Genomic DNA, 24,561 nt, shown 5'->3' with positions numbered 1-24,561 from the left:
ATTATTCTTTGGTTTAATAGCATTTTTATTCAAAATTCTTATGCAGTTGCTTTTTAATTCAAAGAATACCATAACCTACCATAATCAGAACTAATTAAATTTATGCTAATGTCTTCTGATCTAAGAGCTCTTTTCACTTCAATTTTCTTCATCCAATTTCCAGTTTTCAGCAGCACAGAATCCCTGTAATGCAAAGTTTTGTTAGACATGGTCAATGAAAACAAGACTGTATACTATAGTATCTGTAACCAAGTGAAAGAGCCTATATTTGGTCTTAGTTCTTCAGTTTTGCTTGGTAAGTGGCCTAAGAATAACTTTCCAATAATGCATGATTTATGGCCACAAGAGACCCAGGATCCTGCAGATCAGTTTCAGTTGTGCCAAAAATGCCAGATTTTGGCCAGAATTCTCATGAAGGTCAGGCAGTTGAAAAAGATTTTGTTTCTCTTTTCCCATTTGCTCCAAGTATCTCTTACCCAACTGGAGATTTTAATTCCATCTCTGAGGGAAAAAACCAATTTATAAAATATAATTAAAGAAATATAGCTAACAGGAGTATAACAACTGGTGAATCTATCTTTTACTAGATAATCTTTTAATTATCTTGTAATAATCTATCTTCTTTTATATTTATGGGTAGATTTTTATGACTTCCATAATATGACATTGATGTTGAACAGATAGTTACACGTGCTCTCTGCACTGACAAGCACACTGGCATGTTTTTGGGGTTTCTGGATCTCGTGTAGCATTTTAAATGACAACAGTGACTAGAAAATGCTGTAAGATGAAGAATAATTTTGTACTATTAGACGTCAGTAGGAAGTATCACAAAAACTGCAAGTCACAGAACAGATGAAAAGCCAACACCCTAAAAAGATGTTATCTGATCATACATACATAATTTTCTGATTAAAAATGACTTGGTTGTCAGCATCTCCTATGACCAATGTAACATAGTGAAAGTCTGGCGCTGTTCTCTTTGTCTGTAGCTGCTCATAATTTGTTAATTTGACGGTTACTAAGATTTCAGCCAACGTGTCACTGTACTTTGGAAGCTAGGGAAAACAATACAGAAGACATAACTGCTAAAATATGCAAAGTAAAAGATATGCCCTTCCATAAATTTCTAACTGTTGATACAAGCACAAAAGCTCAACTCAAGCAGTTTGAATTTGTGGTACAATTTTTATTTGTTGTTTTGAGACACTATTACACAGTACTAACTTGTCCTAAATAGCTGAATATCCTAAGTTTGATTAAGTACTGAGAATCAAAGACAAATGCAAAGAGAAATAAGCAAGAATAAGACTTGTTATATAGAAGTTATATTTTGGCATCCCAATGTTCCTCTATAAGATATTAGTAATTGTTAAATCTTTGTTCTGAGAATCAAGCTACTCATCTGGTATTATGTCAAATGAAAAGCTAAACAAGAACTGATTATTGTAACAATAGTATTTCACACATCTGTTGAGTTTTTATCTTCAAATGTGTCTTCATTTCTACCAACTTTATGGTTACTTTTCAAATTTTGCATTTCAGAAAGGTAAAATGTCTGTGTAACCCATATAAAGACAGAATGCATATCAGAACCTCAAAGCTCTTGATTACACATAGAATTGTACCCTTCCTTGGAAAGGGCACCAGGTAGGTTAATGTTATAATTTACTGTTTCTCTATATTCCTAAGTGTGATGTAGAAAATAAACATGAGTTAATACCATTTCAGTAAGTTTTATTTGGATGTTTTGCCATCCCTAGGTTTGTTTATATTCAAGATAGAAGAGACCTCTCAGATTCACATATAATGCTAGAATGTGAATATACTGGTTTACATCTGTAACATAAAATGCTGTCAACGAGAGAGGCCAATATACTATGGGGAATGTTTGTTTCATGGCTCTCCTTTGAGACTTAGGAGTTTCATTCTATATACTAAGCTGGAAGTAGGTCACAATATTGTGTGATCTTCTATCAGTGAAGACTCAAAATTTCTTTAAGTCAGTATTTGCCTTTTCATTTAATAATACTAGCATAAAAACATAAAATAAATATAAAAGAATTTACCTGTTCAATGTCAAGTTCATATTTTGGAAGGTGCAAAACAGACTCTTTTATCTGGTTTCCAAAAGGAGGATGTCTGTTTAAAATCTGCAAAGATGTAAATCCAAGGAATCAGTTACCTGAGTAATTATGTTAGCAACAAAAGCCCTTATCACTCTTGGTTCTCTACTGTCAGTGATGCCCAGAATAGCAACATTACCAAAAGAAAATTCCAATACTTTTTCATGTTGCTACTGCTTCTGTTCAGTTAACAGCCAATGAACTACCAACGACCTCAGAACCCAACTACTCAGGTTTTATGAGAGATGATTCTTCTATGTTGCACAAGCCTTAACTAAAACAGAACAAATGATAAGAAAAAATACGAAAGGGGCCAGAAATGAGAAGTCAAATTTCCAAAGTCAAAACAGAAGAATCCAGTAAGATTGATTTCCTTTAGAAGCCTGTTATATCTTCCAGAACTCTGGAATTAATTTTGGCAGAAAAGAAGCCAAGACCAAAGAACCAGTCCTAGGGTAACACCTAACTTTCCTTAAATAAGAAGTGCTTTGTAGATTATTCAGAAGATTTTTATTCCACTACTATCTCAAACTTGCAGTAATGGAAATTTGGGATTCTCATAATTAACCTACACTAAGAGACACTGTAAATATATATTCCCTTTTATATTTTTCCAACACTCCTAACAGAGAAGTGCATATTGTCCTTTGATTCAAACAATGTTAATGATGAAATTCTACATATTTAAACATCTACTTCCCACAGCCAGCCAAATCAGTGAAATCATCATTCACATTAAATTTTCTACAACAAAAAATCATACACATTTTCAAGGAAAACTGCAGTAGCTACACAGCTTTTTAAAGTCTACTAGTTAAAATGAATAAATCACCTAAACATCTAAATTTTGCTATAATCATATAGCAAATATATATTAACTATACTGCTTTTACTGGTAACAGTATTAATATTCAATATTTTCCCTATCATATTTATCTATGTACAAAATAGTAAGTTACCAATTCAAGTTCTCTTGCATTTATGTCTTCAATTTTTTTAAATGACGTCAGCCCAGCATTTACCATAGCATTTGACAGTGATACACCTGTGAAAAACATGTATACACGTTTTATGCTGTTAAAGGGCAATGAATAACCTAAAATTATTCTGAACAACTGCATTATAGCAGGTAAACCCAAAGCATAAATAAACTTATATTACATGTGATGCAATTTTCTGCCCAGCAAATCACTAAATTTATTTTCATTTGATTAAATATTTTAGTATTATTTAGTTTAATTTTTCCATTAGTAAAGAGAAAAAGAAACACAATACAAACCAAACATGAAAATATTCAGTATTTCAATGCTGAAAACTTTTAATTTTTCTACAGTAAAATGGATTTTAGATCACTTTCTACAAGAGTCAAGAAATGTGTTCTGTATATATATGACAAAAAAAGCATGTCACACAGTATTCTTTGTCTCAGAATTTTTTCCTTATCCAAGAAATTATTTAACTATGTTAACATAACAATCATAAAGATCTCAGTGTTTCTGAGCAAGTTAATAATGAAATTCACTGAAAAAGAAGTATTTATTATAATTTTCTGCAAGTTATTGCAGCTTTAGCAAAAAACTTTCCCATGGCATATATACCACAAAAGCAGACTGGCAGAGAATTCCACATACATTTTTATTTCTCTTTGCGATTCACAGTACTTCCAGTGAGATTTAGAAATATCACAGTATATGAAAAGGCATTTAACTGACTTGGAACTACTGCCTACTACAATAACTGCAATGATTGTAGGTAAAAAATAGTACCAAATACTTAGAATGAGTATATGGATCCTTCTCATACAGTTCTGCAAAACAGTATAAGAAATCTGAAAATTAAGTGGGAAACCTCATTACAGTAATCTTATAAGAAAAGACTTAACTCAAGAATTTAATAATTTAGAGAAAGAAAAGACCTTTTGTCTTTTTATGTGTATTTGAACATCTTTTGGGTCTGATTTAGGGAAAGCATCTTTTACCATCTCCCTGCTCCTTTGCAGAAGCTCTGCAGTCTGAAGACTGAAAACTCTCACATATTACTTCTGCTGCTAGAGCTGTTACCCTGTTTCTTTATAACTGAAGCTGAAGATTAACTCTTTTATCCTAATTCCTAAAATGGCAGAAGGGATTTCCACCAGTGAAGAGAATACCAGATATAAATAAGTTTTTCTCTTTATCTTCATCTACACTTCTGAGCAAAAAATAAACGGGGGTGGAAATTAAATTGAACAAGTAGTAAATGTCATAAATCCTGTATGGCAACTGATCATTATCCTGTCTGTCAGAACAAGCAAACAGAAACCAAATAAACAATTCAGCAAAGAGGGAGCATCATTATTGGAAAAGAGTTGTAGAAATGCAGTAAGAATTCAACTGAATCATCAGTCTCAGTAAGGCCATGTGTCAGTCAAAGAACAGTCACTCTTGTAATGGAAATATTGATTAATAAGGCTTTTTAAAGGTTCAAAAATAGCATACTGAGATAAGAGTTTAAAAAATAAGGATTTCTCAATATGCTACATGGTATCAGCAAATTTCTATGAACTTAAACAATTCATTTAACTTCACAAACAAATAGAATAAGCTTAGCAGCCATAGACAGAGGTTAAGAATCACATCATACTACAGGAGTCAATTCAGTGTTTGATTCAGGAAAAGAGTGAACTGTCAGAAGAATGTTCAAAAGAAGCCTGTGAGGGGAACAAATGACACTTTGGAAGTTAGCAGTTCTTTGTAACATATGCTGCAATAGCTATGACAGCACAAGAAAAAAGCACTCAAAAAAAAGAAAAATTGGACAGAGATGTCTGTATATACACCACTTATATTATTAAGAAACTAAACGTGACTTTATTCTACTGCATATACTGTACAGGGAAGGATTTGTCTACACTGCAAGTGCCATATTTATTCCACTCATCCTAACTCCATAGAAATGCTGAACACGAGGCAGATTCCTCAGATGACTGTGTCGACATCGGCACAGGAGTGGCATAGTGGAAATGTGCTCCCAGCACTCTGCACTGTGCTGTGCACAGGTTAACAAGCCCTGTCCCTTGCTTTGAATCCACATGAATGAAGCATTACAGCCTCTGCACTTGAGCAGGCAAGGCTGTAATGCACTGTACCCTACGGACCTTTGGGTTTAGTCATTCTCTAATTTGCAGACCTCTGTACTACACTGTTCAGTGCAGAGCAGATGTGTCTCTAAAGAAGAAAGAGAACGCTGCAGTAAATTTTGAAAGGAGAAAGGTATGATAAGACCAGACATCAAAGCAGGAAGATACACTACTACCTCAAACAAGTATGACTACATTTTTATAACAGAGTACTCAAAAATTTCTGAACTCCTTCTCAAATAATTATGACAAGCCTGTAGTTCCAGCGAGAAGTTCATTCAATAACAGGATACAGTTAAAGGAAGATGATCATTAGAAACTTTTGATGATTATGTGTATAACAACCTCATGCACAGTAAATTGATTTCTATTTCATGATTCAATGTGAATTAAAAGGTTTTCATGCATACAAGTAAGAGGACCTACAGTAACAGCTTCTTGGAAAGGAAGGCATAGCCTAGTTAGGGACACGCAATCACATCAGTGTGGAGGAATATGCCTAGGATACTAAGAGGAACATTAGGGAATAAGAACAGTTCTGAAACACTTTGCAATCCTGAAGCAAATTACTAACCAGCTTACTTTTATTATGGCAGATTCTTCTGACAGTTGTGGTACTCAATTGTGGCAAATAAGTAATTAGGAGACTAATTCAATTATATAAGCAGACACCACAGAAATTAGCAGGCTAATTATGAGTTTTGATTCTCTGTCACTTTTATAACTTCTAACTGGCACCTACCAATTTTTTCCAATTGTTTAGACACATGAAGTGAATTTTCCCAAAGTCTGCACCTGAAACACTTTGCTAAAATCAGAGAGTTTAATAAAGCAGAAAAGTTGTTCTTAGACGATGCCAGAAAGTCAGATAACCCTGTAAAAAGAAGATTGACTTATATTAATAAACTAAAATGTAGCTTATTAGTATATGCACCCAAAAAAAGGATTAAATTTTACCATACATCTAGTAACTCTTAAGCCATTTCTAAATATTCTGCCAGTATCTTGTGTCAAAGTAAAGTCTTGAATAGGAATACATCCCAGCTGAGCCTGAATGAGACTGGAAAAAGAATGGGTGTGATATATAAGCTATACTGTAAACAAAGAACAACATAAAAGTTTTTAATGGGGGGAAAAAAAAGGAAATTCAGAATAGAAAAAACAAAATACAAGATCTGGACCTCTGCAAAATGACAGAAAATTTAGCAGGGACTTCAACAGCCATAAAATGATAGTTTTTCAATAAAAAATAAAAACACAATGTAATATTTACCAGTTTACTTTCATTTGTCTTGTTTTTATCTTCCCCTCCATTGGAAACCTATGCATGAAAACATACATCTTTTCTACAGTTCATTTTATTTACTGTTAAAAAGGTACTTTCAATTTTCAATGCATTTTATTTTACCTGATAGTTATTTTGTCTTTGTCTTTATTCAAAGTGTTCAATATTTTCTTTTCATTTGTTCTTAACTTCACATCCACAAATTCTGTGCAGTTGGAGATCATTGTAATCTATAATAATCAAAGTTTTTTAGTAATTGTTTTAATTTGCCATTTTTCTATCACTTTTTTTTAAAAAGAACACTTTAAAAAAAATTATTGTCTCAACACTATGACCATGAAGAGACAATCAATCAGTTCTTTTTAATACTGACCAACTTTCTTTCCTTTTCTTATAAAGGCTATTAGATAATCAAAAGAAAAATTTTTTCTATCAGCTTTTAGGTTATTATTTCAGTTGAGGTTATCTAAAATCAAACACACACTGCTAACACTTTATACAAGGCAAATACAAACAACTTTTGCTATCTGTTATATATTTCACCTTGCTTTCTTCACACTTTAATAACAAAGAGTCACAGGAGAACAGGTGTTCCATTTTTTCATGGCAAATCTGTTCTACCATAGTATTTGCTTGAAAACAAAATGCCTTGTGATTCAGATAACAACCTGTTATCTGAAAAAGGAAAGTTGCTTAAAACAGAAAGACAATTGCCTTTAAAATAAAACCCGCTCTTGATGCAGCTGGTTTTTGCAACAAAAAATCCTACTAAACCACAAAACAGTTAAGTGTTGAATACATAAACAGAACAGCTTCAGCAACTTTGCATCTTCATAAGCACGGTTAGTGAGGGGAGAAAGAGTTGGAAATCAAAAGATTTTAAATAAAGTACAAAGCATCAAAAATACTCCATTTAGAATTTAATTAGATGTATTCTTTAAAACTTTATATAAACAAAGCCTGAGATCTTTAAAATAAATAACACTCTACGCTTCTTTTCCTAGACTGTTTAAAAACAATGAACATATGTAATTTAAAAAAAAAAGTCAAATTACCAATTCATTTAGAGTCTCAGTTCCCTTAATTGTGAAAAACTGCTTCACTGTATCAAATGCAATATAATACCATGCCATTAATCTTCCAGTCTCTGTAAAAGAAGAATATACCTTAAAAAAAAAATGCCAAGTATATTTCAGTGAGTTGGAGTTTTTTGGGCCACAAATTTAATTTATTTGCTTACTACAGGCCTCTGTGAGATTTACCACCACTACTCAGTATGTTATTGCCCCCAGCTGTCTGATGGACATTACTGACCTATCACAGGGTGGCAGAAGGAACCATGTGCCAGTTACAGTTCTCTCCAATGGAGATTAAGTCACACTAACATACCAGGCAGGGAACTGTGGTTGCTAAGAAGCCAACCACCTCTAGCAGACGGCTGCAGAGAAGAGCAGGTATTGATAAAATCTGTCCTTCACTGCACTGTGCCACAACCAATTATCCTGTCACAATGCTCTGCAATCTTCTCCTAATCTGCAACAGATTTTCAGCAACAAGAGAAGATCTATTCATGAAACAAGATTAAGAGAATGAATGTCCATGACCTGGTCAAGAAACTTGTCCATATATTCTACTCAAACAATCCCTCAGATTCTCCTCTCTACTACATTTTATGCACTCTTATTAATGGGTCACAAGGATAGTTGAGACCCTTTGTAGTTCACTACCATCTCTACATCACTTCTGAAAATTAATTTATTTGAAACAAGTGTTACCTGTTGGTTTGAAATTACTTGCTTCATCCATCCTGATCAAATCAAAAGATGATAAATCATTTAAGTTCTTCAGACACAGTTCTGTCAAAAATTTGAAAAACAGATATTTTCTGCATGTACTAAAAATACCTTATCTATGTGTGTACCAGAAACATCATCATCGAATTGCAATGAATGTATACTCAAGTAATTCCACTGAACTCAAGTAAAGGTTTTAGAACATGATCCTGCTTTTATTAAAGTTGGTGGTTAACTTCTGCCTAGGGAAACTCACTCAAAGATAATTGATACAGAACAAGCCAACTCTTTCTCAGGAAGGCAAAAGTTGCAAAGGAAAATAAATTAGATGCTGGAATGTAGGTTGCCATATTCAATATTGAATGACAGATCAGAGAGCCCACAGCATTTATACAAAAGATTTCTGCTACAGAGTTAACACCTAAATGGTTCAAATTTCAAATATCCACAAGTATTTATTAATTCTTCATTAGAAATTTTCATACTGTATCAGGTGCATTTGTATTTATTGCACTAAACCTGTTGTGTCAGGTATCTGCATAAGAATGACCTAAGCGCTTCCATTCTCTCTTTTTCAAGACCAAGGCAATACTCAGAATTTAAAAGTCAGTCAGATCAGCATTCAAAGCAATTGTTCCCTTAGCAACCAGAAATCATTGACATTATACATGAAATGTATGAAAACAGAACTAACTATACACATTACTACAAAATATTTCATGTTGCAGGGAAGAGGAGCTAGTTCCTTCAAGAACTTTTAAAAAGAGGTTGTTTTTAACATCAGAACTTCAAGGAAATATAATCCACACTGAAAAGGCATCAACTGAATTCTTCTAGCACTATTTTAAACCATGCCTTCTCCTCTAAAGGCTTATTGAGGTAGTACCATGCTTCATTCTCTCTATTCCTTTCAACCTATATGGCAAGAATAGAAAAGTCCTGATGTAAAAGACAGGAAAAGATAGAAATCTACTGAAGGAGGCAAATTTTCTTACTGATAAGTACTCCTTTTTTCACTGTCTGCAAGTCAGAGTCAATGTCTCTCACATTTGGAGACTTCAAGTAGCAGTAAATATACTACTATGTTCCTGAAGACAGACCCTTCAAGTCTTTACACAGTGAACAGCCTCAGCATCATTCCACCAAGCCCAAAATCAACCACAAATTTTTCCTACACAATTATGTAAAAGATGTAAAAAATGGGTAAGTGGAGTCCAAGTACAAGCTTGACAAATTTCTGGGCATGTATCTGTCCATGTTTTCATGTACCAGGCCCTCCTCCAGATATTTTAGCTCCAAATGGTCTGGTTATGATGGACATGAGGACTTTCATTCAAGAGAGAAAACCGTATTTGTAGTTTTGCAGAACTTGATAGCAAGTACTCTTTTATTAATATACTATTTTTTTCTCTACCAGAAAACTCACATTAAAATAAATTAACAAAACAAAACCACCTGAAGAGTTGTATGCTATTTCTGTATTTAAAGTTGAGAGGCACCAATTCCCAAACTATTTTGTCAGCTGTATGTTTTCTAATGGAATTGCCTAGAGCTAAAATGAAGTATTTAAAAAAAAAAGTCAATAACTGGGTTTTATTCAAGTCTTAGCAAAAAAAGCCTCTTAAAATCATGCAATTTTAAACTGTTTCTGGACAAGGCAAAGACGTTCACATTTTATATCCTTTGTTTTCAATTTATGAAGGGAAGATGACAATTTCTGAAAAGGCCTTTTTTTGAAAGTATAGCAACAGAAATTAATGAAAACAAGTGAGATCAGTCAAAGGAAAATTAGAAAGAATGACAAACAATCAAAATTAAAGTGTTTTGCTCCATATTTCTGAGCACGTATATTGAGATGAGGTAGGTAAAGGCATGTAATTATTTTCCTCTCAAAACTTTATTTTCCTCAAAAACCTCTCTACCAGTTAAAATGTACTGAAAGTATTTCAAAAATATTAATAACAAAATAAAATTAATAACATTCCATAGTAAATTACATTTGTTCTGCAGATGGATCTATTGAAATGAATGGATATAGATAATAAACATGGGTGAACCTGCCCTAAATTGTAACATTTTACTGAAAAAAGCTAAAAAGCCACTTACCTTGTAATTTTGCTTCAATTCCAACTTTATCTAATCCAGATGAGAAACCTCAATGGAAAAAACGAAAGTTATTTTAACCTAATACTATTGTACATTTCCTCGTCAATGTCATTACCCATCAAAACTGATTTGCTGATTTTTAGGAGTCAGACAAATACCCCAAAGTGAAAAATGTGGGAATATTTATTATACTGCAAAAAGTCAGAAGTCTTACAGGGTGTAACTATCTAAGTATCAGTAAGAGGCTGTTAGAACAGACGTGCAAACGTAAAAGCTGCAGACATTCCCCCATGTAAAATATCAGAGTCCTAAAAGTTGCAGAAATGTCAATAGAAACTTCTCAGGTACAGTTTTCTTATTTTAGAATATAGGAGACCACCTAAATTGTAACATCCACTCAAGTGTTAGATGTACTATGTTCCAGTCTCATCTATAAATCCTTATAAAAAATTGTCTCCAGCAAGTGCCCAATGACTTCAAAATCAGGTGTAGAGCAAGTGGGCAGGAACAGAGATATGGTCAGGGCTGGGGACTGAGATAATGTTCTGGACAAGACAAATTGAAGACACTGGAATTAAGATAATTGAAATTTTATTTTAGAAAAAACTATTAAATTCTAGTCTGTTTTTTTTCTTAGCAAGTTACATATTCAGCAGTGAAAAATACATTATGGCTTGTTACTGCATTAATACATGGTCCAGCATATTAAGATCAAAAGAAATAGATTATGAAGCTGTAAATGGCTTCTTCATAGTTTTTAAATGGCTTCTTCATAGTTTTTACATGTTATACCATGCTGAAATTCCCACTAATTAAGTTAAAGATCAACATGTTACAGGCCACATTGCACATCTTGTTTTCATCTATTTATGAAATAACTGTTCATAAGAAAATGATAGAAACAAATAATATGGATCTAACACATCCTAGTGTCATAATTAGTTCAATTAAAAAAATAAAGACAAACCATAATGAGTTGGATTTTTTAAGGCTCTAATGTACAAGAATGTTGATCGTATCCATTCCAAAGCTACACTGACATCCGTGACAGTATGTAGCACTATTTCTGCATTTAAGTGCTCAACAAGGTGTCTGTGCAAGCTAGTGCAAAAAAACAAGAGTTAAGGACATTTAACAAATAGCAATAGAGAAGGTGATAAAACTATTTTTTCGGGAAGAAACAAAATCAAACAAACTCCTCCCCCCCAAACCACAACTGTTCACTGAAATAAGTGAAATCGATAGAAGACAGTAAAGATTATGTAAATAATCAACAATGTAATTTTTTTTATTATGGTATAATGTCCAGCAAGCAAAAATAACTATGAAGTTTCACATTTATTAGAAAACAAAGTCACATACATTTAAAAATTACAGCACAGATATTCTGTGCTGTTGATATTCTAAATATATTTGAAAAATGAAATGTTAACAAAATTACATGAATAAAATTTCCTATTTTACCCTTCAATGTCTTAACTTTCCTACACATTTCTCTTGATAATCTGTTAAAAACAAATATAGGCCTAGTATTTTCCAGACTCTGTCATCTAGAAATTCAGAGACATGGTCTGAGTTCAATTCCTGCTTTTCGTCTTTGCAATACATACTATTTCAGTTTCTTCAGTTTTCCAGCAGGAATCTAAAACTATTTTTTTTTTGAGCTTAAGATGTTGTAAAGATTCTCTTGGCTGATAAAGCAAGAGACCATTAAACTCCTGAATTGCTTAGTTTTATTTTCCTTAATTCTTTCTTGATTTCTTCTAAATACACCAAAGAAACACCCCAAAACCCATCTGAAAAAAAAAACATTCTGTAGAAACTATGAAGCTTTGGCACTACCTACAGAGTCTTATAAAAAAATACTCAGTTACCTGCTCTCTATTATATCAGCACCGTTTAACATCTGTATATATCTCTCCCTGGTACTGCAACGAGTCATAATAACTGCTGTAGCTGTAGTGTCAAACTGAAAAATAAAACCCCATATAAAAGCTGCCTTCTAGTTCTTAGAAAAAAATCTGGTTGAATTTGCATCACATACCTGTTGAGTCCATTAAAATTCTTTTCTTAAAATCCTGTCTAAAATGGCTATTGTGTGCCAGCTTCCTACTTTCTCTCTAATCCCCATTCACTATGTAACCCAAATGTAATCTTCATATCTTCTTCCACTGCAAGGTGAAGCAGTAATTTTTGATGGACAATACAAAAGCAAACAGATTTCTTTCTCAACAGAAAAGTTACCTAGGAGTAGTTTAAGTATTAATAACCCTCTAAATACCAAATGTTGCAGTAAAATTCCCGGAATTGTACTTTCTTTGACAAAAATAGTTTCTACTAATATGCCTATAGATAACATCAATACAATAAAACATTCACTTACCTGAGGCCTTCCAGCTCTCCCAATCATTTGCAGAATATCGGTTTCACTGTACTCTTGAAACACTCCTCCAACATAATGCATTGTGGATTTTATAACCACCAGGTGTGCAGGTAGATTGACTCCCATAGCTAGGGTGCTAGTAGTAACTACATCAGATCAAAGTATATGAACACCATCAAAATGTCTGGCAGACACTAAACAAGCAGCAAATAGGTGACTTAACTCTTGATGCCTATGAGCTCTTAGTTTCTAGTGGAATCAGTGGGCATTCTGCACCACAAAGATTTTGATGTAGATTACAGGTACTTGCATATCATCAGCATTCATTTGTTTTCAAGTTCTGTAACAAATTACATCCCAGATTCTTTTAATTAAACATTGCTTTGTATTTGGAGATAATCCAGAATCTGATCCATGTTCAATATAACAGACACACAATGAAGAAACATTATTCTTATTTCTTCAAGGGTATATATCTGAATACAGCCATGACTTCATCTTACTTAGTAGTGGTCAATATCTTTAAGACATAATTTTTTAAGTCATCAGTCATTAGCATTGATTATATCCATGGTACCAAACCAGAATCACCACCAATACTATCACAACACCTTACCAATACACACTGTCACATGGAAAACATCCATCAAGTGTGTGGCAAGTTATCTTACACTCATGTTGTCTAATTCACTTTCTCTGAAGAATATATGGGATGGCAAGAATTCAACACAGAAAGCCAGTCATATGGGCCAACTGATATTACTATTCTGCTAGGAAAACGAAGGATTAATGAAATTTCCAGTTATTTTTGAAATTAAATGAAAATTAAAATTAGTAATTATATTATTTTTTTCATATGACTATTGAAACAGAAAAGAAAAAAAATCCATGAATCTTTTAGTGTTGTACATGAACCACACAGACAATTCCCCATAGGGTCTGGACCTTTTTCTACAGAAAAAGAAAGCCCAGATGAGATGAGATAATCACATCTCAGATCCCTTCTCATTTCATGTAACAACAGAAGGAATATTTCTTAGGGACCTCCCCATCAGTCACAACACCTTGCATGGAAGTTTGAAAATCGTATCCTGCCCACCTAAGACACATAAATGTAGATGATTACCTTCAGGGAAGCCACAGTTGCAAAGGACACAGACAAAGAAAACATCTCAGGAATTCAGAGGAAAGGCACACTAGCATAGAGCTCTACCTCAGTGGGAAGGCTCAATGGTAGAAAAAGGAAATGGACATGGACATGGCCAGACCTATATGGACATATGAGGGGGATGACCTCCATGTATGGTGAAAAGAAGTTCTCTAGTCTTTAATAACAGTGCATATATAGCCTCACAGGGTAAAAGTGCATGTGAAACACAAAAACACTTTTACCTGGATTTCACAAATTCCAAAGGTTAAGCAAACTATAGAACCATAAAATATTACCACTTTCAAACTGCAATCTTCTCAGGATACATAAATGACATTTTGGCTTTCATAGTTAAATTTACTTACAAAGTACTGGCAAGTCTCCTACAGTAAAAGCTCCTTCAATTATTTTTCTGTCCGACATCTCCATACCCGCATGATGATAAGCCACACCATACGTTAAAAGGTCTGATAATGAAATAATTATATACATCATTTAACTAAGTTTTCTCAAGCAAATATTCAATCACAGAGCAGAGAAATACTAGGATATATTTACCTCTCAGTTTGGAGTCTTTCAAAGAATTTGCAAACCTCTGTAATCTATGCAACACACACAAATAAAAAAATAAAATTTAAAAAATATACATTCTTTGGATATTTGCAACCATCACCTTTCCCATCTTTACAGAGGGAACAGACTGACTCTCTGGGGCAGCTATTGCAGCCTTTCGAGCCTGGTCATCTTTCCAAGTCACCACCTACAATCCTTATGTGTTGTTCACATAAGACAAATAAGATCACATTTGAGTTCCAAAGTCAGGAGGTGGCTTCTGCAGCTGCCATGACTAGGCAACCCCGAAGCAAAAAATAATTAATATTAACAGTATCTGATAAAGCAAAGACATCTTACAGCTTAACTTAAAACATAGTAAAATCACATCCAATTCAATTATTCATATGCTTAATATTTGCACTTCAAGGTCTTCGAGGTCTTATAAGAATTAGCATTTTTATGTTTAGAAAGCAGTTTTGAGAAACAACTTAATGTTTGTGAAAAGTATCCTAAACTCTGAGAAGCAAACAGAACTTCCCAAGAGGAGTGCCAATTTACCAAAAAGAATGTCAATTGCGATGATGATTTTGTTGCACACTCCTCTGCTAGAAACTGTATTAGCTCAACAGCTTTCTTCACAGATACCACAGGTTTACTAAAATGTACAAACACTTATTTCCAATTTAAATAGAAAAATACCTTTGTTTCTGTTCTATACTCAGTAGAAATTTAGCATCTTTTGCAAGAACAGAAGCAGCCTGCTGTACTCCTTTTCTTGTGGCACAAAACTATAAACAAAAGATACTTTTTTGAATCAACACTTTCAGGAAAGTAACTATTTCAAACATGATAAAAAAAAGCTGTTGTACCACAAGTGCTGGTTTTTGTTCCGAGTATGTTTGTATAATGCTAGCTATCTTGTAGTTAAGAGTTAAGTCAAATTTGAATTCTGTCTGATTGTCACTGCAAGGAAAACCAAGAACAATTTTGCGTAGCTTCACTGGTCGTTGATCCTCATCTATTTTCAGGCATACAGCAGGCATCTTACTATCTGAAAGCCATTCTGCGATCTTTAAAAAAGAAGTAGAACAGAAAAGATAAATTTCTTCTTTTAATCATGCTCCTGTTCTAATAGCATCACTGAATAATTAATTAGCTTTTGTTAAGTGTAAACTATGAACACTTTTTTTACCATTTGAAATCACAGGTGAAGTTCTGCTTTCTGCAGGACCAATATAATTTGGACTGAAATCTCTAGTCTGTTGTGATTTGTATGTAAGAGGCAAAAATCACAAACAGAAGTCTAAAACTGAAGCATATCCATACATGGCTGATAATTCCATATGGTTGAAGGTAATCTTTGCAACATTATAATAATTAGCAGCAGCCTCACAGCTGTCTTCAGCTGACAGCTTAAAAATTACAATTTTGCTATCAATCTAAAATTGTAATTCCAGATAAATTTTATAAAATACAACTCCATTGATCAAAATACAGTTAAAATGTAACTCTTACATCTTGAGTATTTGGGATTGTTGCAGAAACAGCTACAAATCTCAAGGGAGGAACAGCGTCATGACTCTCTAACAGACGCCAAAGAGAAGCCTGAACAGTTTTCATCCGACTGACTACAACTTCCAAAGTTGCACCACGGCTTTCATCCTTTATAATGTGTACCTATCAGGAATTTTAAAAGACTTGTTAATACTTCTCCAGTGACAATCTGGACATTTGCTAAATAAATGTAATATTTTCTAAGCTTCCTTTTATCTTCACAAAAGACACAAAACCAGTGCATAAACCCTCATTCATCTTCTTACCTCATCAATGAGAAACAGTCGTACAAGCTGGACTATAGAGTTGTCTCTCCACCTTCTAGTCATGCTATCCCACTTTTCCTTGGAGGAAAAAACCAACAGTCAAAACAACAGAAACTGAAAGATGTTTTAAAGGCCAACATATGCCACGACTATAGTACACGCAGATATGCCTAAACTTTAATAAATCTTTAAACAGAAACAATTAAACAAATTCAAGCTAATGCCATCTATGTTTCACCTGGCACATTATTATATTACTAACTTTTTAAATATGAACTGAGAGTATGTACAGCAGTGTGCAAACAAAAGGATCATAAAATTGCTATGCATTACAAAAAAAAGGAGCAGTCCTAGCAGCATACAAATACAAGACTGCTAATGTCTGTTTATTCTAAGTTCTTACAAGAACTGGAATGAAACCTACAGGTGTAGTGATAATAATGTCAGCATGATGTATTTCAAATAAATCATCCATCAGTGTATCTCCTGTCAGTTCCTTGCAGGTCAGTCCTATAGGTCCAAATTTTTCTTTCCAGTCATCAAAACGCTGACTGCATAGGGCTTTTATTGGAGCCACTAAAAACAATACCAAATAATGAAAATTAAATCAGGAAAACCAAATCTTCAACTGTATTAAAAATGTATGCATTTAGTTTCTTTAGTAAGATGCCTTCTTGAATTTAATTTCCCTAATTTTCAGCTTTGCTTCCAGAACCATAAAATCTGTAACTGGTGTTACTGTCCTTATTATCCTAATCCACGTGCACAATCAGTGTTGAGCTTTGGGCCCTAGTTCTTCCCATCAGCAAACAGAAACAGAACCCTTTAATTAAGATTATTTATGCTCTCTCTTTATCCTGTATCCTGTTGGGTTTGATTTTTTTTGCAGTACCACATGGAAACAATCATTCAGCTATCAAAGGCTTTCTCACAGATGGAAGAAACCACAGGAAATACATCTTTTCTAATGGAAGATCATACAAATACCAACCTTTTCCCAGTCAAGAATGATTTGAGTACTCTGTATTCAGAGAGAAAAGAGGTTATATATGAGAAACCATCCAAGAGCAAGAGACAGACTTTTATTTCTTCTGGTATTCTATCTAAATCAAATGTACAATTACGTGTAGGGTCATACCAAGCAGCTAACACAGCAGGTAGCCGTTCTCATGCTGGTCCTCATGAACAGACTCCTAAAACAATCTACTCATATTCTTTTTCCTGAGGATACACAGTGTACTTTTGCAGATTCTTTTTTTTTCCAGAAATCAGATGTAATTCTCAATAAAGACTGATATTAACAACACACGTAAGGCTATACTGGATGATTAATCTATATGGAAAATGCAGTGATTTAAGAGAAAGAGGCAATCTATGCATGACCTGAAAACAGCCCTAGTATAACAGATCTTGCAGTGAATGCATTCTAGGTTAGTTAGGGCCACTGGAATACCAATGATTTCTGCATATTAGCTTGCAAATGATCCCTAAAAGGAAGAGATTTAAAGAACCAGTCTCTACTTCAGAAAGAGGTGTAAAATCTCATAAGAGTATCAGAGAAATAATTAGCTTCAGAAAGCTACCAGCAAGTAACTCAGAAAATCACAAAGCTAATCATCTTTAGCAATGCAAGAATGCGAGAAGCAAGTGATTGCTCCTGAACTACAGTCCTTCGATGCAAAACTACTGGCAAATAACTCTACAGAACTACTGCAAGCTAATTCACATACATGGGGCCACTGATGAACCAGACACCAGCGCTCACACCAGCAGGACAGTCTGATTACCACCTCTGTTCCAACATTCAGAAAACTGACAAGTCCCCTTCTCCATCATTGTGGAGCCTGGAAAAGGTCAGCAGATCTAACTCCACTAGCAGGTAACTGCTTCCTTACTGACAGTTCCAACCAACCAACTTGTATCAACTCTACCACAGCAAGCAGAAACTCTTACCATACACTCAGCCTTGTTCAGCTGACAGAGAACCTGTAGCACATGCCTGTTTCTAAGATCAGCTCACAATTCAGAAACTCTAAAGCAACACTAGCTTTATTGTAAGAAGTTGAAAAAAAGTGAATTAAAAAAAAGGAATATGAAGCTTTTGTAAATATAAGGATGAAACCTTTAATAGTAAGACTGACAAATATATCACTGTATTAATAAACTAAAACTGAGACAAAAATCACCAATTTAATCCAATTTACATGATATGAACTCAGTTTTCCAGGAGGGAAAGAAAAAAAAAATGTAATTGGTGTGACTATCTCCAAGTATTTTCATATTCCTACACAGATCAATTAAACTCATGAAGATCACAGTTCTGGTATCTCTGAGGTAGTATACAGAAAACAGCAGGAAACCTTGTCAGGTAAGTGAATACTGGAAAATATGATCTTCATCTCAGAGCAACAGACAGCCATACAAAAGATAGTGTCAGCCAGAAATCATGCACTCAGAATTTGTTTTAGTTTCTTTTGCTTTCTCCTTACCTTTTTGTGTACATCTTGCCTTCTTGGAGGACAAACTGCTTACAAGATTTTCTAATTTTTATTTGTATAGGCAATGCTGAACACTACAATTACACAACACTGTTAAATATTAATAATAGTTACAATGGTAACACAAATAAACACTAAACCGACTTCTTAAAGAATGAAGGCGGTTGCAATTTCTTAATGTATTTAATCTCTATATTATTCCTGGACTCACTCCAGATCTCTGCATTTGCAGAATGACATCTACTCTGTCACCAAAATGTTTAAAGCTGTAGAATACTTACTATAAACAACTTTAATATTTAACCAAGGCTGTGGGACTTCCATGAGTAATCTGGTAATAGCTAGCTCAAACATTACAGTCTTTCCAGAGCCAGTTGGAGCACAAATCACAAAGTTCCTATCTGTATATAAAAGCTAGGAAAGAATTGCCAAGTGCTGTTAAGTTTACAATAATGACAAATTAAAGTTTTGCATGATTGTGCTTCCTTCCCACACATTTTATCCTCCACTGTCTTAGAAGCCAGATATGTCCATGTCAGGCTCCCTCATTTTCCTGTGACAAGACTGATTCTTCCCTCTTTCCTCCTCCACAGTGTCACTCACCCATGTCACTCACTCACTCATCCACCCACCCTTCCCCCATGCAAATATATTACTAATCTGTATGCATAAATATAAATATAATTCTTATCTTCACACAAATGTATTTTTAACTGAGAAAAACATTTAAAAAGTTCTTCTGGTTTCTTCTCCCACCTAAGCACAACCCTAATAAACTATTCCAGGAAGAGGTTCTAGATAAATTAGTTTTCTAACCCCTTTCATGTCCTGAATATCAAAGTACCACTTAAATTTATTTACAAAGTACTACTTGCAGCTGCAGTTTATGTTCCATACTTACATCATCCAAAGCTTTTGACTGTGCATAGTTAAAATATGGGAACTCCTTAAAAATACTTCTAAATTGTGTAGCTTGAGAGCATTAAGGAATTTAAAATATTACAGTGTAAATTATAAAATTTTGGAATGTAAGTGCATCTTGTTCTTGCAATCTAAATGCAAACTTAAAACATACCACAATACTTCACAGGCTTGTAAAAAGTTATCCAAAAGTAACCTATTAAATGATTCAGTAGTTTTAGATTCTTGGTGTGCCATATATTCTGTATCACTGGAAAAACCACAACCTATTTGAGAGGTCTCAGGACTATACCAATAATCAAGAACCTCCTCCCTGGCACAGGCTTCACGGAACAGCATACAATTACAGAACAGGAAGCTGCAAGGGACAGACCAGATACAAGAACAAGCAGAGAACACTGCTGTTAGCCTATCTAAGGTGTCAGTGGTCATATAAGATTTGTAATATAACACAAATTAATTAGCATAATATTGTATGTCCAGATATAACAGTAGTAAACAAATTCACCTATGATCACTTACTGCTGACTGTGATTTTAAAGATATTTTTCAGTTGACAATAATGTGTGTTCTTCAGACAACACACATTTAAGTTCTTATCTAAAAAATGTGGAAGATAAAAAGAGAGCATTGTTAGGTTACAAATCCAGATGAGTGATCTGAGCCTTGTCTGGACTTGCAGTGCAGCCACACAAGCAGACTGACTGTAACCATCTCATCAGGCTGAGGATGAGCACACTGTCAGGTATGACACCGACAGCAACAAGAACAACAAACTGCTAAGGCCTCGGATCCTTGTTACAGTAAATGACTGCAGAGGAAAAGATACAGGAGTAAAGCAAGAAATAAAAACAGTTAAACATTAAAAATGGGGAAAGATAAGCAAGTAACATTAGACTAAAGAAGTACTTTTAAGAAAAAACTTATTTAAAATTGCTGCTCTAAATAAGTGATCTGTTTTCAAACTGCAAAGCATTAATGACTGTAATTGGTAAATTCACAACAATGGAGTCCTTATTCATTTTGAAAATTATGACTTTTTAAAGGTATTTACATGAATTTAAGGTGCCTGAATATAGACATATCCTCTTTCTGATATTTAACACACCATTTGACAAGTTACTAGAAATAAAATATTGAAAAGAGTACGTAAAAAAAAAAATTGACAGATAGAGATGAACAGTCTATTATATTACATGTTTAAGGCAGGGCCAAGAAGAAAGAAAATTATGGTAAAATCTGCTTAAAGTGGAAATACAGTATAGGCACACTACAACCTAAGTACAGACCAACAAGGAATACCTGAAGTTAATTTTCTTCTAAGAAAATGGGACAGAAAGTAAGATTCCATTTTCCTAGTAAGACTAAATAATAATTCAATTTTCCTTTATTTAAAGCATATGGGGATACATGTGTATATGTGTGTTTGCATATAAAATGGCTGAAATATATATTATGCAAATTAAAATTTTACATTTTACGTTTCAAAGTTTTGATGATAAAAATTGAATGTTTGAAATAAGAATAAGCTTTCTTAGGAATGAATGATCTACAACTTGTCTTATTTTCATTCTAGCTTTGGAAGTCAAAAGGATAAACACCTATTCGACACTTGATTCCCAGCATTATACTACAAATTGAAACTCTTACAATGTCATGCATTAATTCCTATGGCTACAAATTAAACACTATAATTTTGCAAATGTAAAAGCAATGTAATAAAATCAGGAAATTCAGATACAGCAAATACAAGGATACGTATTTCTGTAACAGCCCTCAAAATTTCCAATTTTCTTCCTGTAGTTCCTAAAGAAGTAAAAATAGTACATTTATAAAACCAGATTCATTTTCAACCAATACCCAGGACAAATATCTTCCTGACCCCCAGCTGTGTATTCTGTAAGGAGCTTCAAGGCTATAATAAGGTCCAGGTGATATAAAGGAGATGATGGGATAGGACAAGGAGGTCACTAGCTCATCATTTGAAAGGACCATCATGATGGCCCTTTGATAAACTTACTCCAGTTTAAGGATGTCTTGCACATACCAGGGATTCAAAACTTGATGCAGTATCTAGGTGTGGTCTCAAAAGTGCCAAGAAAGGGATAATACTTCTCTTAACTCCCTAGCTGTGTTAACAAAGCCCAGGATGCTGTTGGCCTTTGTTACTGCTGGGACACGCTGCTCACTCAAGTTCAGCAAGCTGTCTGCCAGACCCCAGGCACTTTTCCACAGAGCTGCCCCCAGTCACACCATCCCAGGGGAACCACATGGTTCTTCTGTTTCCCTGAGGCAGGACTGTGGATTTGTTCCTGCTGAATTTCATGAGATTGCTGTCAACCCCCTCCTCCAGGGCAGACCCCTGCAGTACTCCACTTGTAGCTGACACGTGGGCAGTGTGACCCATTAACCACCACCCTCTGAGCTCAGCCAGCCATTTTTACACCACGCAGTTGTTGATCCACTCCCAGTGCCCTACTGTATAACAGTATCCCTACTGGATAGCAGAATGTTGTGGAAGACGGTGTTTCTCAATCACTCCGCGATTCTATGAAAACCCTTGCTGAAGGCAAAGTAAATGATATCTGCTGCTATCCCCACAGCCACAAATCGAATCACCACTGCTCATTAGGCAATCAGACAGGAATCGTGCTTTTCATTCCTGACCTGTTTCCAAATCCCATCCTAAGCCACCGCTCTGCCCTACATTTTTCTGCTAGAAATAATTTTCTATGCCATATTTCTGTAGCAGTTAGACAGGCATACAAGGTACATTCCACAGATGCGTCATGTCCCAAAAAGTCTAAAATCTAGAAATAAACTGCACTTAGTTAAAAACTATTAAAAGTAAAAAAGAATTTCTATACCAAGTATTTTATCATTTCATCAAAGTCTTACCACTTCCCTCCATTTTCCAGGTATCTCCTACTCAAAATCTATTTCTACAAAGATACAAATATGAGCCACACCACAAATAAACATTTCATTTTCAATTTCTGGTTTCAAATGAAGATGAAACTCTACCACATGAAGGGACAAGGCTGGTTTCTTTTCAAATTGCTTAGGGGATGTGAAGTGACATTTTCAAATAGCTTCACATGACTTAGCACTTCTGAAAACGTGAATCTGCTTCATAAATTGTTTAGCCAGTTCATATTAAACAACAACACAATTAAGTTCCACAGGATTGCAATACATTCTATCAATTTTAGCCAATTATCTCACCTTGAGCTGGTGGCAAAATGTTCTTCACTCTACCTCAGATCTTGGATACCTTTTATTATTATATAACAAAGACAGACAATGGACTATTTTTCTTGAAATAGAGTAAAAATAATTACCTGTCATATCCAGAATCTCTGAAGCATTAGAAAATGATTGAATTTTAATTCCATTTTCAGACACAAGCTCCTCATTATTTACCCTATGCAAAGTAAAATCTGGATCTTTAGTTATTGGAGCATGATGATTATTTCTCCATAAACCTTCTTTTGTCACTTCTTTCATGTTTTCACTTGTATTTAAGTAAGTACCAATTTCTTTCATATCAACAGAGTCAGCTTTAAGTTCTGTATTTTTATATGTGTTGCCAGACTTTTTAAATAACCTGCAAAAGTTCCAGAAGTTTCACTAGCTTGTTGTAATGTTACAGTTTATCTAATGTTTGAAAACTATATATATTTGCATTAGAAGCAGAACTAGTAATATAAATAATACAATTGTATCTAACTCTATATAATCTGACCTGAAGACTCTTTCAAGATACATTTTAACTTCACTTTCATTCCAGAAAAAACATGAAAGAATAAATTGCCTGTCCAGATGGGCTCTGACTCCCAATAGCAGATTAACTTTGAATTTCTGCATCACTAAAACCAATAGAGACATCCAGATTCTGAGGAGTGGGAGGAGCTGGACATAGAAGAGCAGTTTATTTGCCTCCCAGGCAGCACTGAAATCACACTGAGAACTGCTCAAGATATTCCTGACTGGCTGACCTCTGCTCTGCAAAGCAAATTATTTTAGCCTTCTTGCTTGTTACCACGCAGATAAAGAATTCAGAGCAGTATCTTCCAAAAGCTTGGTTATCTAATAATTTCTTTAAACTTTGTGCAACAAACCTCATGCTTATTTTTCTCATGAGTGAGGCTGAGCTCAGGACACATTTAATTAAAGTACTAAAATATTGCTAAGAAGAAACATTTTGTTCCTTATACTGAAAGAATTACCATCTGGAGCCTGCTGAAGTACCTTCAATTCAAGGATCCCAAACTTTTGTGTTCAACAGATTTATCTAAAATAATAACATGATTCTGACAGTGATAAATTATCTGAGTTGACTAGACATGTACCTTTTTCTTAATGTCGAATGGACACTCTCATCATCACTGTTTTCTAAAAAATCATTTAATGTGTTATTTTGCGGTCGCTGAGAAAAATCTATGACTCTTTTAGATTTATTTTCATCAGAAGAGAGAAAAGATGAAACCACTTTCATGTTTTCACGCTGAAAACTAATTTGATCTCTTTCTCCGAGACTTAGTTGCAGGACTTCTTTTTCAGGGGCTATGCCAAAATAAACAGGTGCCGATGATTTATCTTCTACTTCCTCTGTGTTACTCTTACATTGTTCTGTAAACTTCTGGTGCTTTCTTCCTGCTACAAAAACAATAAATTACTATTTCATTAATATTCATAGTCTTATTCATAGTCATTTAATCAAATATCTTTCACATGGAATCAGCCAAATTCACATATATTATACAAACTGGTATTTCTATCTCATTGCAAGAACTTTAGTGTATA

At 34.2% G+C, this 24,561-nt stretch overlaps 1 protein-coding gene across 1 annotated transcript in view; it reads right to left on the bottom strand.

Moving 5' to 3' along the window:
- HFM1 (helicase for meiosis 1) overlaps nt 1-24,561 on the bottom strand; it is a 44,236-nt gene that overhangs the window by 6,281 nt on the left and 13,394 nt on the right. The window contains exons 7-32 of the mRNA XM_082287113.1: nt 24,108-24,414; nt 23,097-23,362; nt 21,514-21,561; nt 19,736-19,806; nt 19,116-19,248; nt 16,761-16,912; nt 16,337-16,414; nt 16,032-16,193; nt 15,386-15,586; nt 15,216-15,304; nt 14,520-14,563; nt 14,327-14,428; nt 12,812-12,957; nt 12,303-12,397; nt 11,396-11,529; nt 10,429-10,476; nt 8,305-8,385; nt 7,585-7,676; nt 6,653-6,759; nt 6,518-6,565; nt 6,207-6,304; nt 5,987-6,118; nt 3,086-3,171; nt 2,070-2,153; nt 901-1,058; nt 80-183 (exon numbers count right to left, since the gene is read on the bottom strand). Of these exons, the coding sequence (XP_082143239.1) occupies nt 80-183; nt 901-1,058; nt 2,070-2,153; nt 3,086-3,171; nt 5,987-6,118; nt 6,207-6,304; nt 6,518-6,565; nt 6,653-6,759; nt 7,585-7,676; nt 8,305-8,385; nt 10,429-10,476; nt 11,396-11,529; nt 12,303-12,397; nt 12,812-12,957; nt 14,327-14,428; nt 14,520-14,563; nt 15,216-15,304; nt 15,386-15,586; nt 16,032-16,193; nt 16,337-16,414; nt 16,761-16,912; nt 19,116-19,248; nt 19,736-19,806; nt 21,514-21,561; nt 23,097-23,362; nt 24,108-24,414 (3,066 nt within the window). The remainder of the gene's footprint in view (nt 1-79; nt 184-900; nt 1,059-2,069; nt 2,154-3,085; nt 3,172-5,986; nt 6,119-6,206; nt 6,305-6,517; nt 6,566-6,652; nt 6,760-7,584; nt 7,677-8,304; nt 8,386-10,428; nt 10,477-11,395; nt 11,530-12,302; nt 12,398-12,811; nt 12,958-14,326; nt 14,429-14,519; nt 14,564-15,215; nt 15,305-15,385; nt 15,587-16,031; nt 16,194-16,336; nt 16,415-16,760; nt 16,913-19,115; nt 19,249-19,735; nt 19,807-21,513; nt 21,562-23,096; nt 23,363-24,107; nt 24,415-24,561) is intronic.

This window comes from Coloeus monedula, assembly GCF_965178545.1.
Source record: "Coloeus monedula genome assembly, chromosome: 9".
Lineage (NCBI taxonomy): Eukaryota > Metazoa > Chordata > Aves > Passeriformes > Corvidae > Coloeus > Coloeus monedula.
The sequence above is the reverse complement of the archived record's forward strand: the minus strand, read 5'-3'. Positions and strand labels throughout refer to the sequence as shown.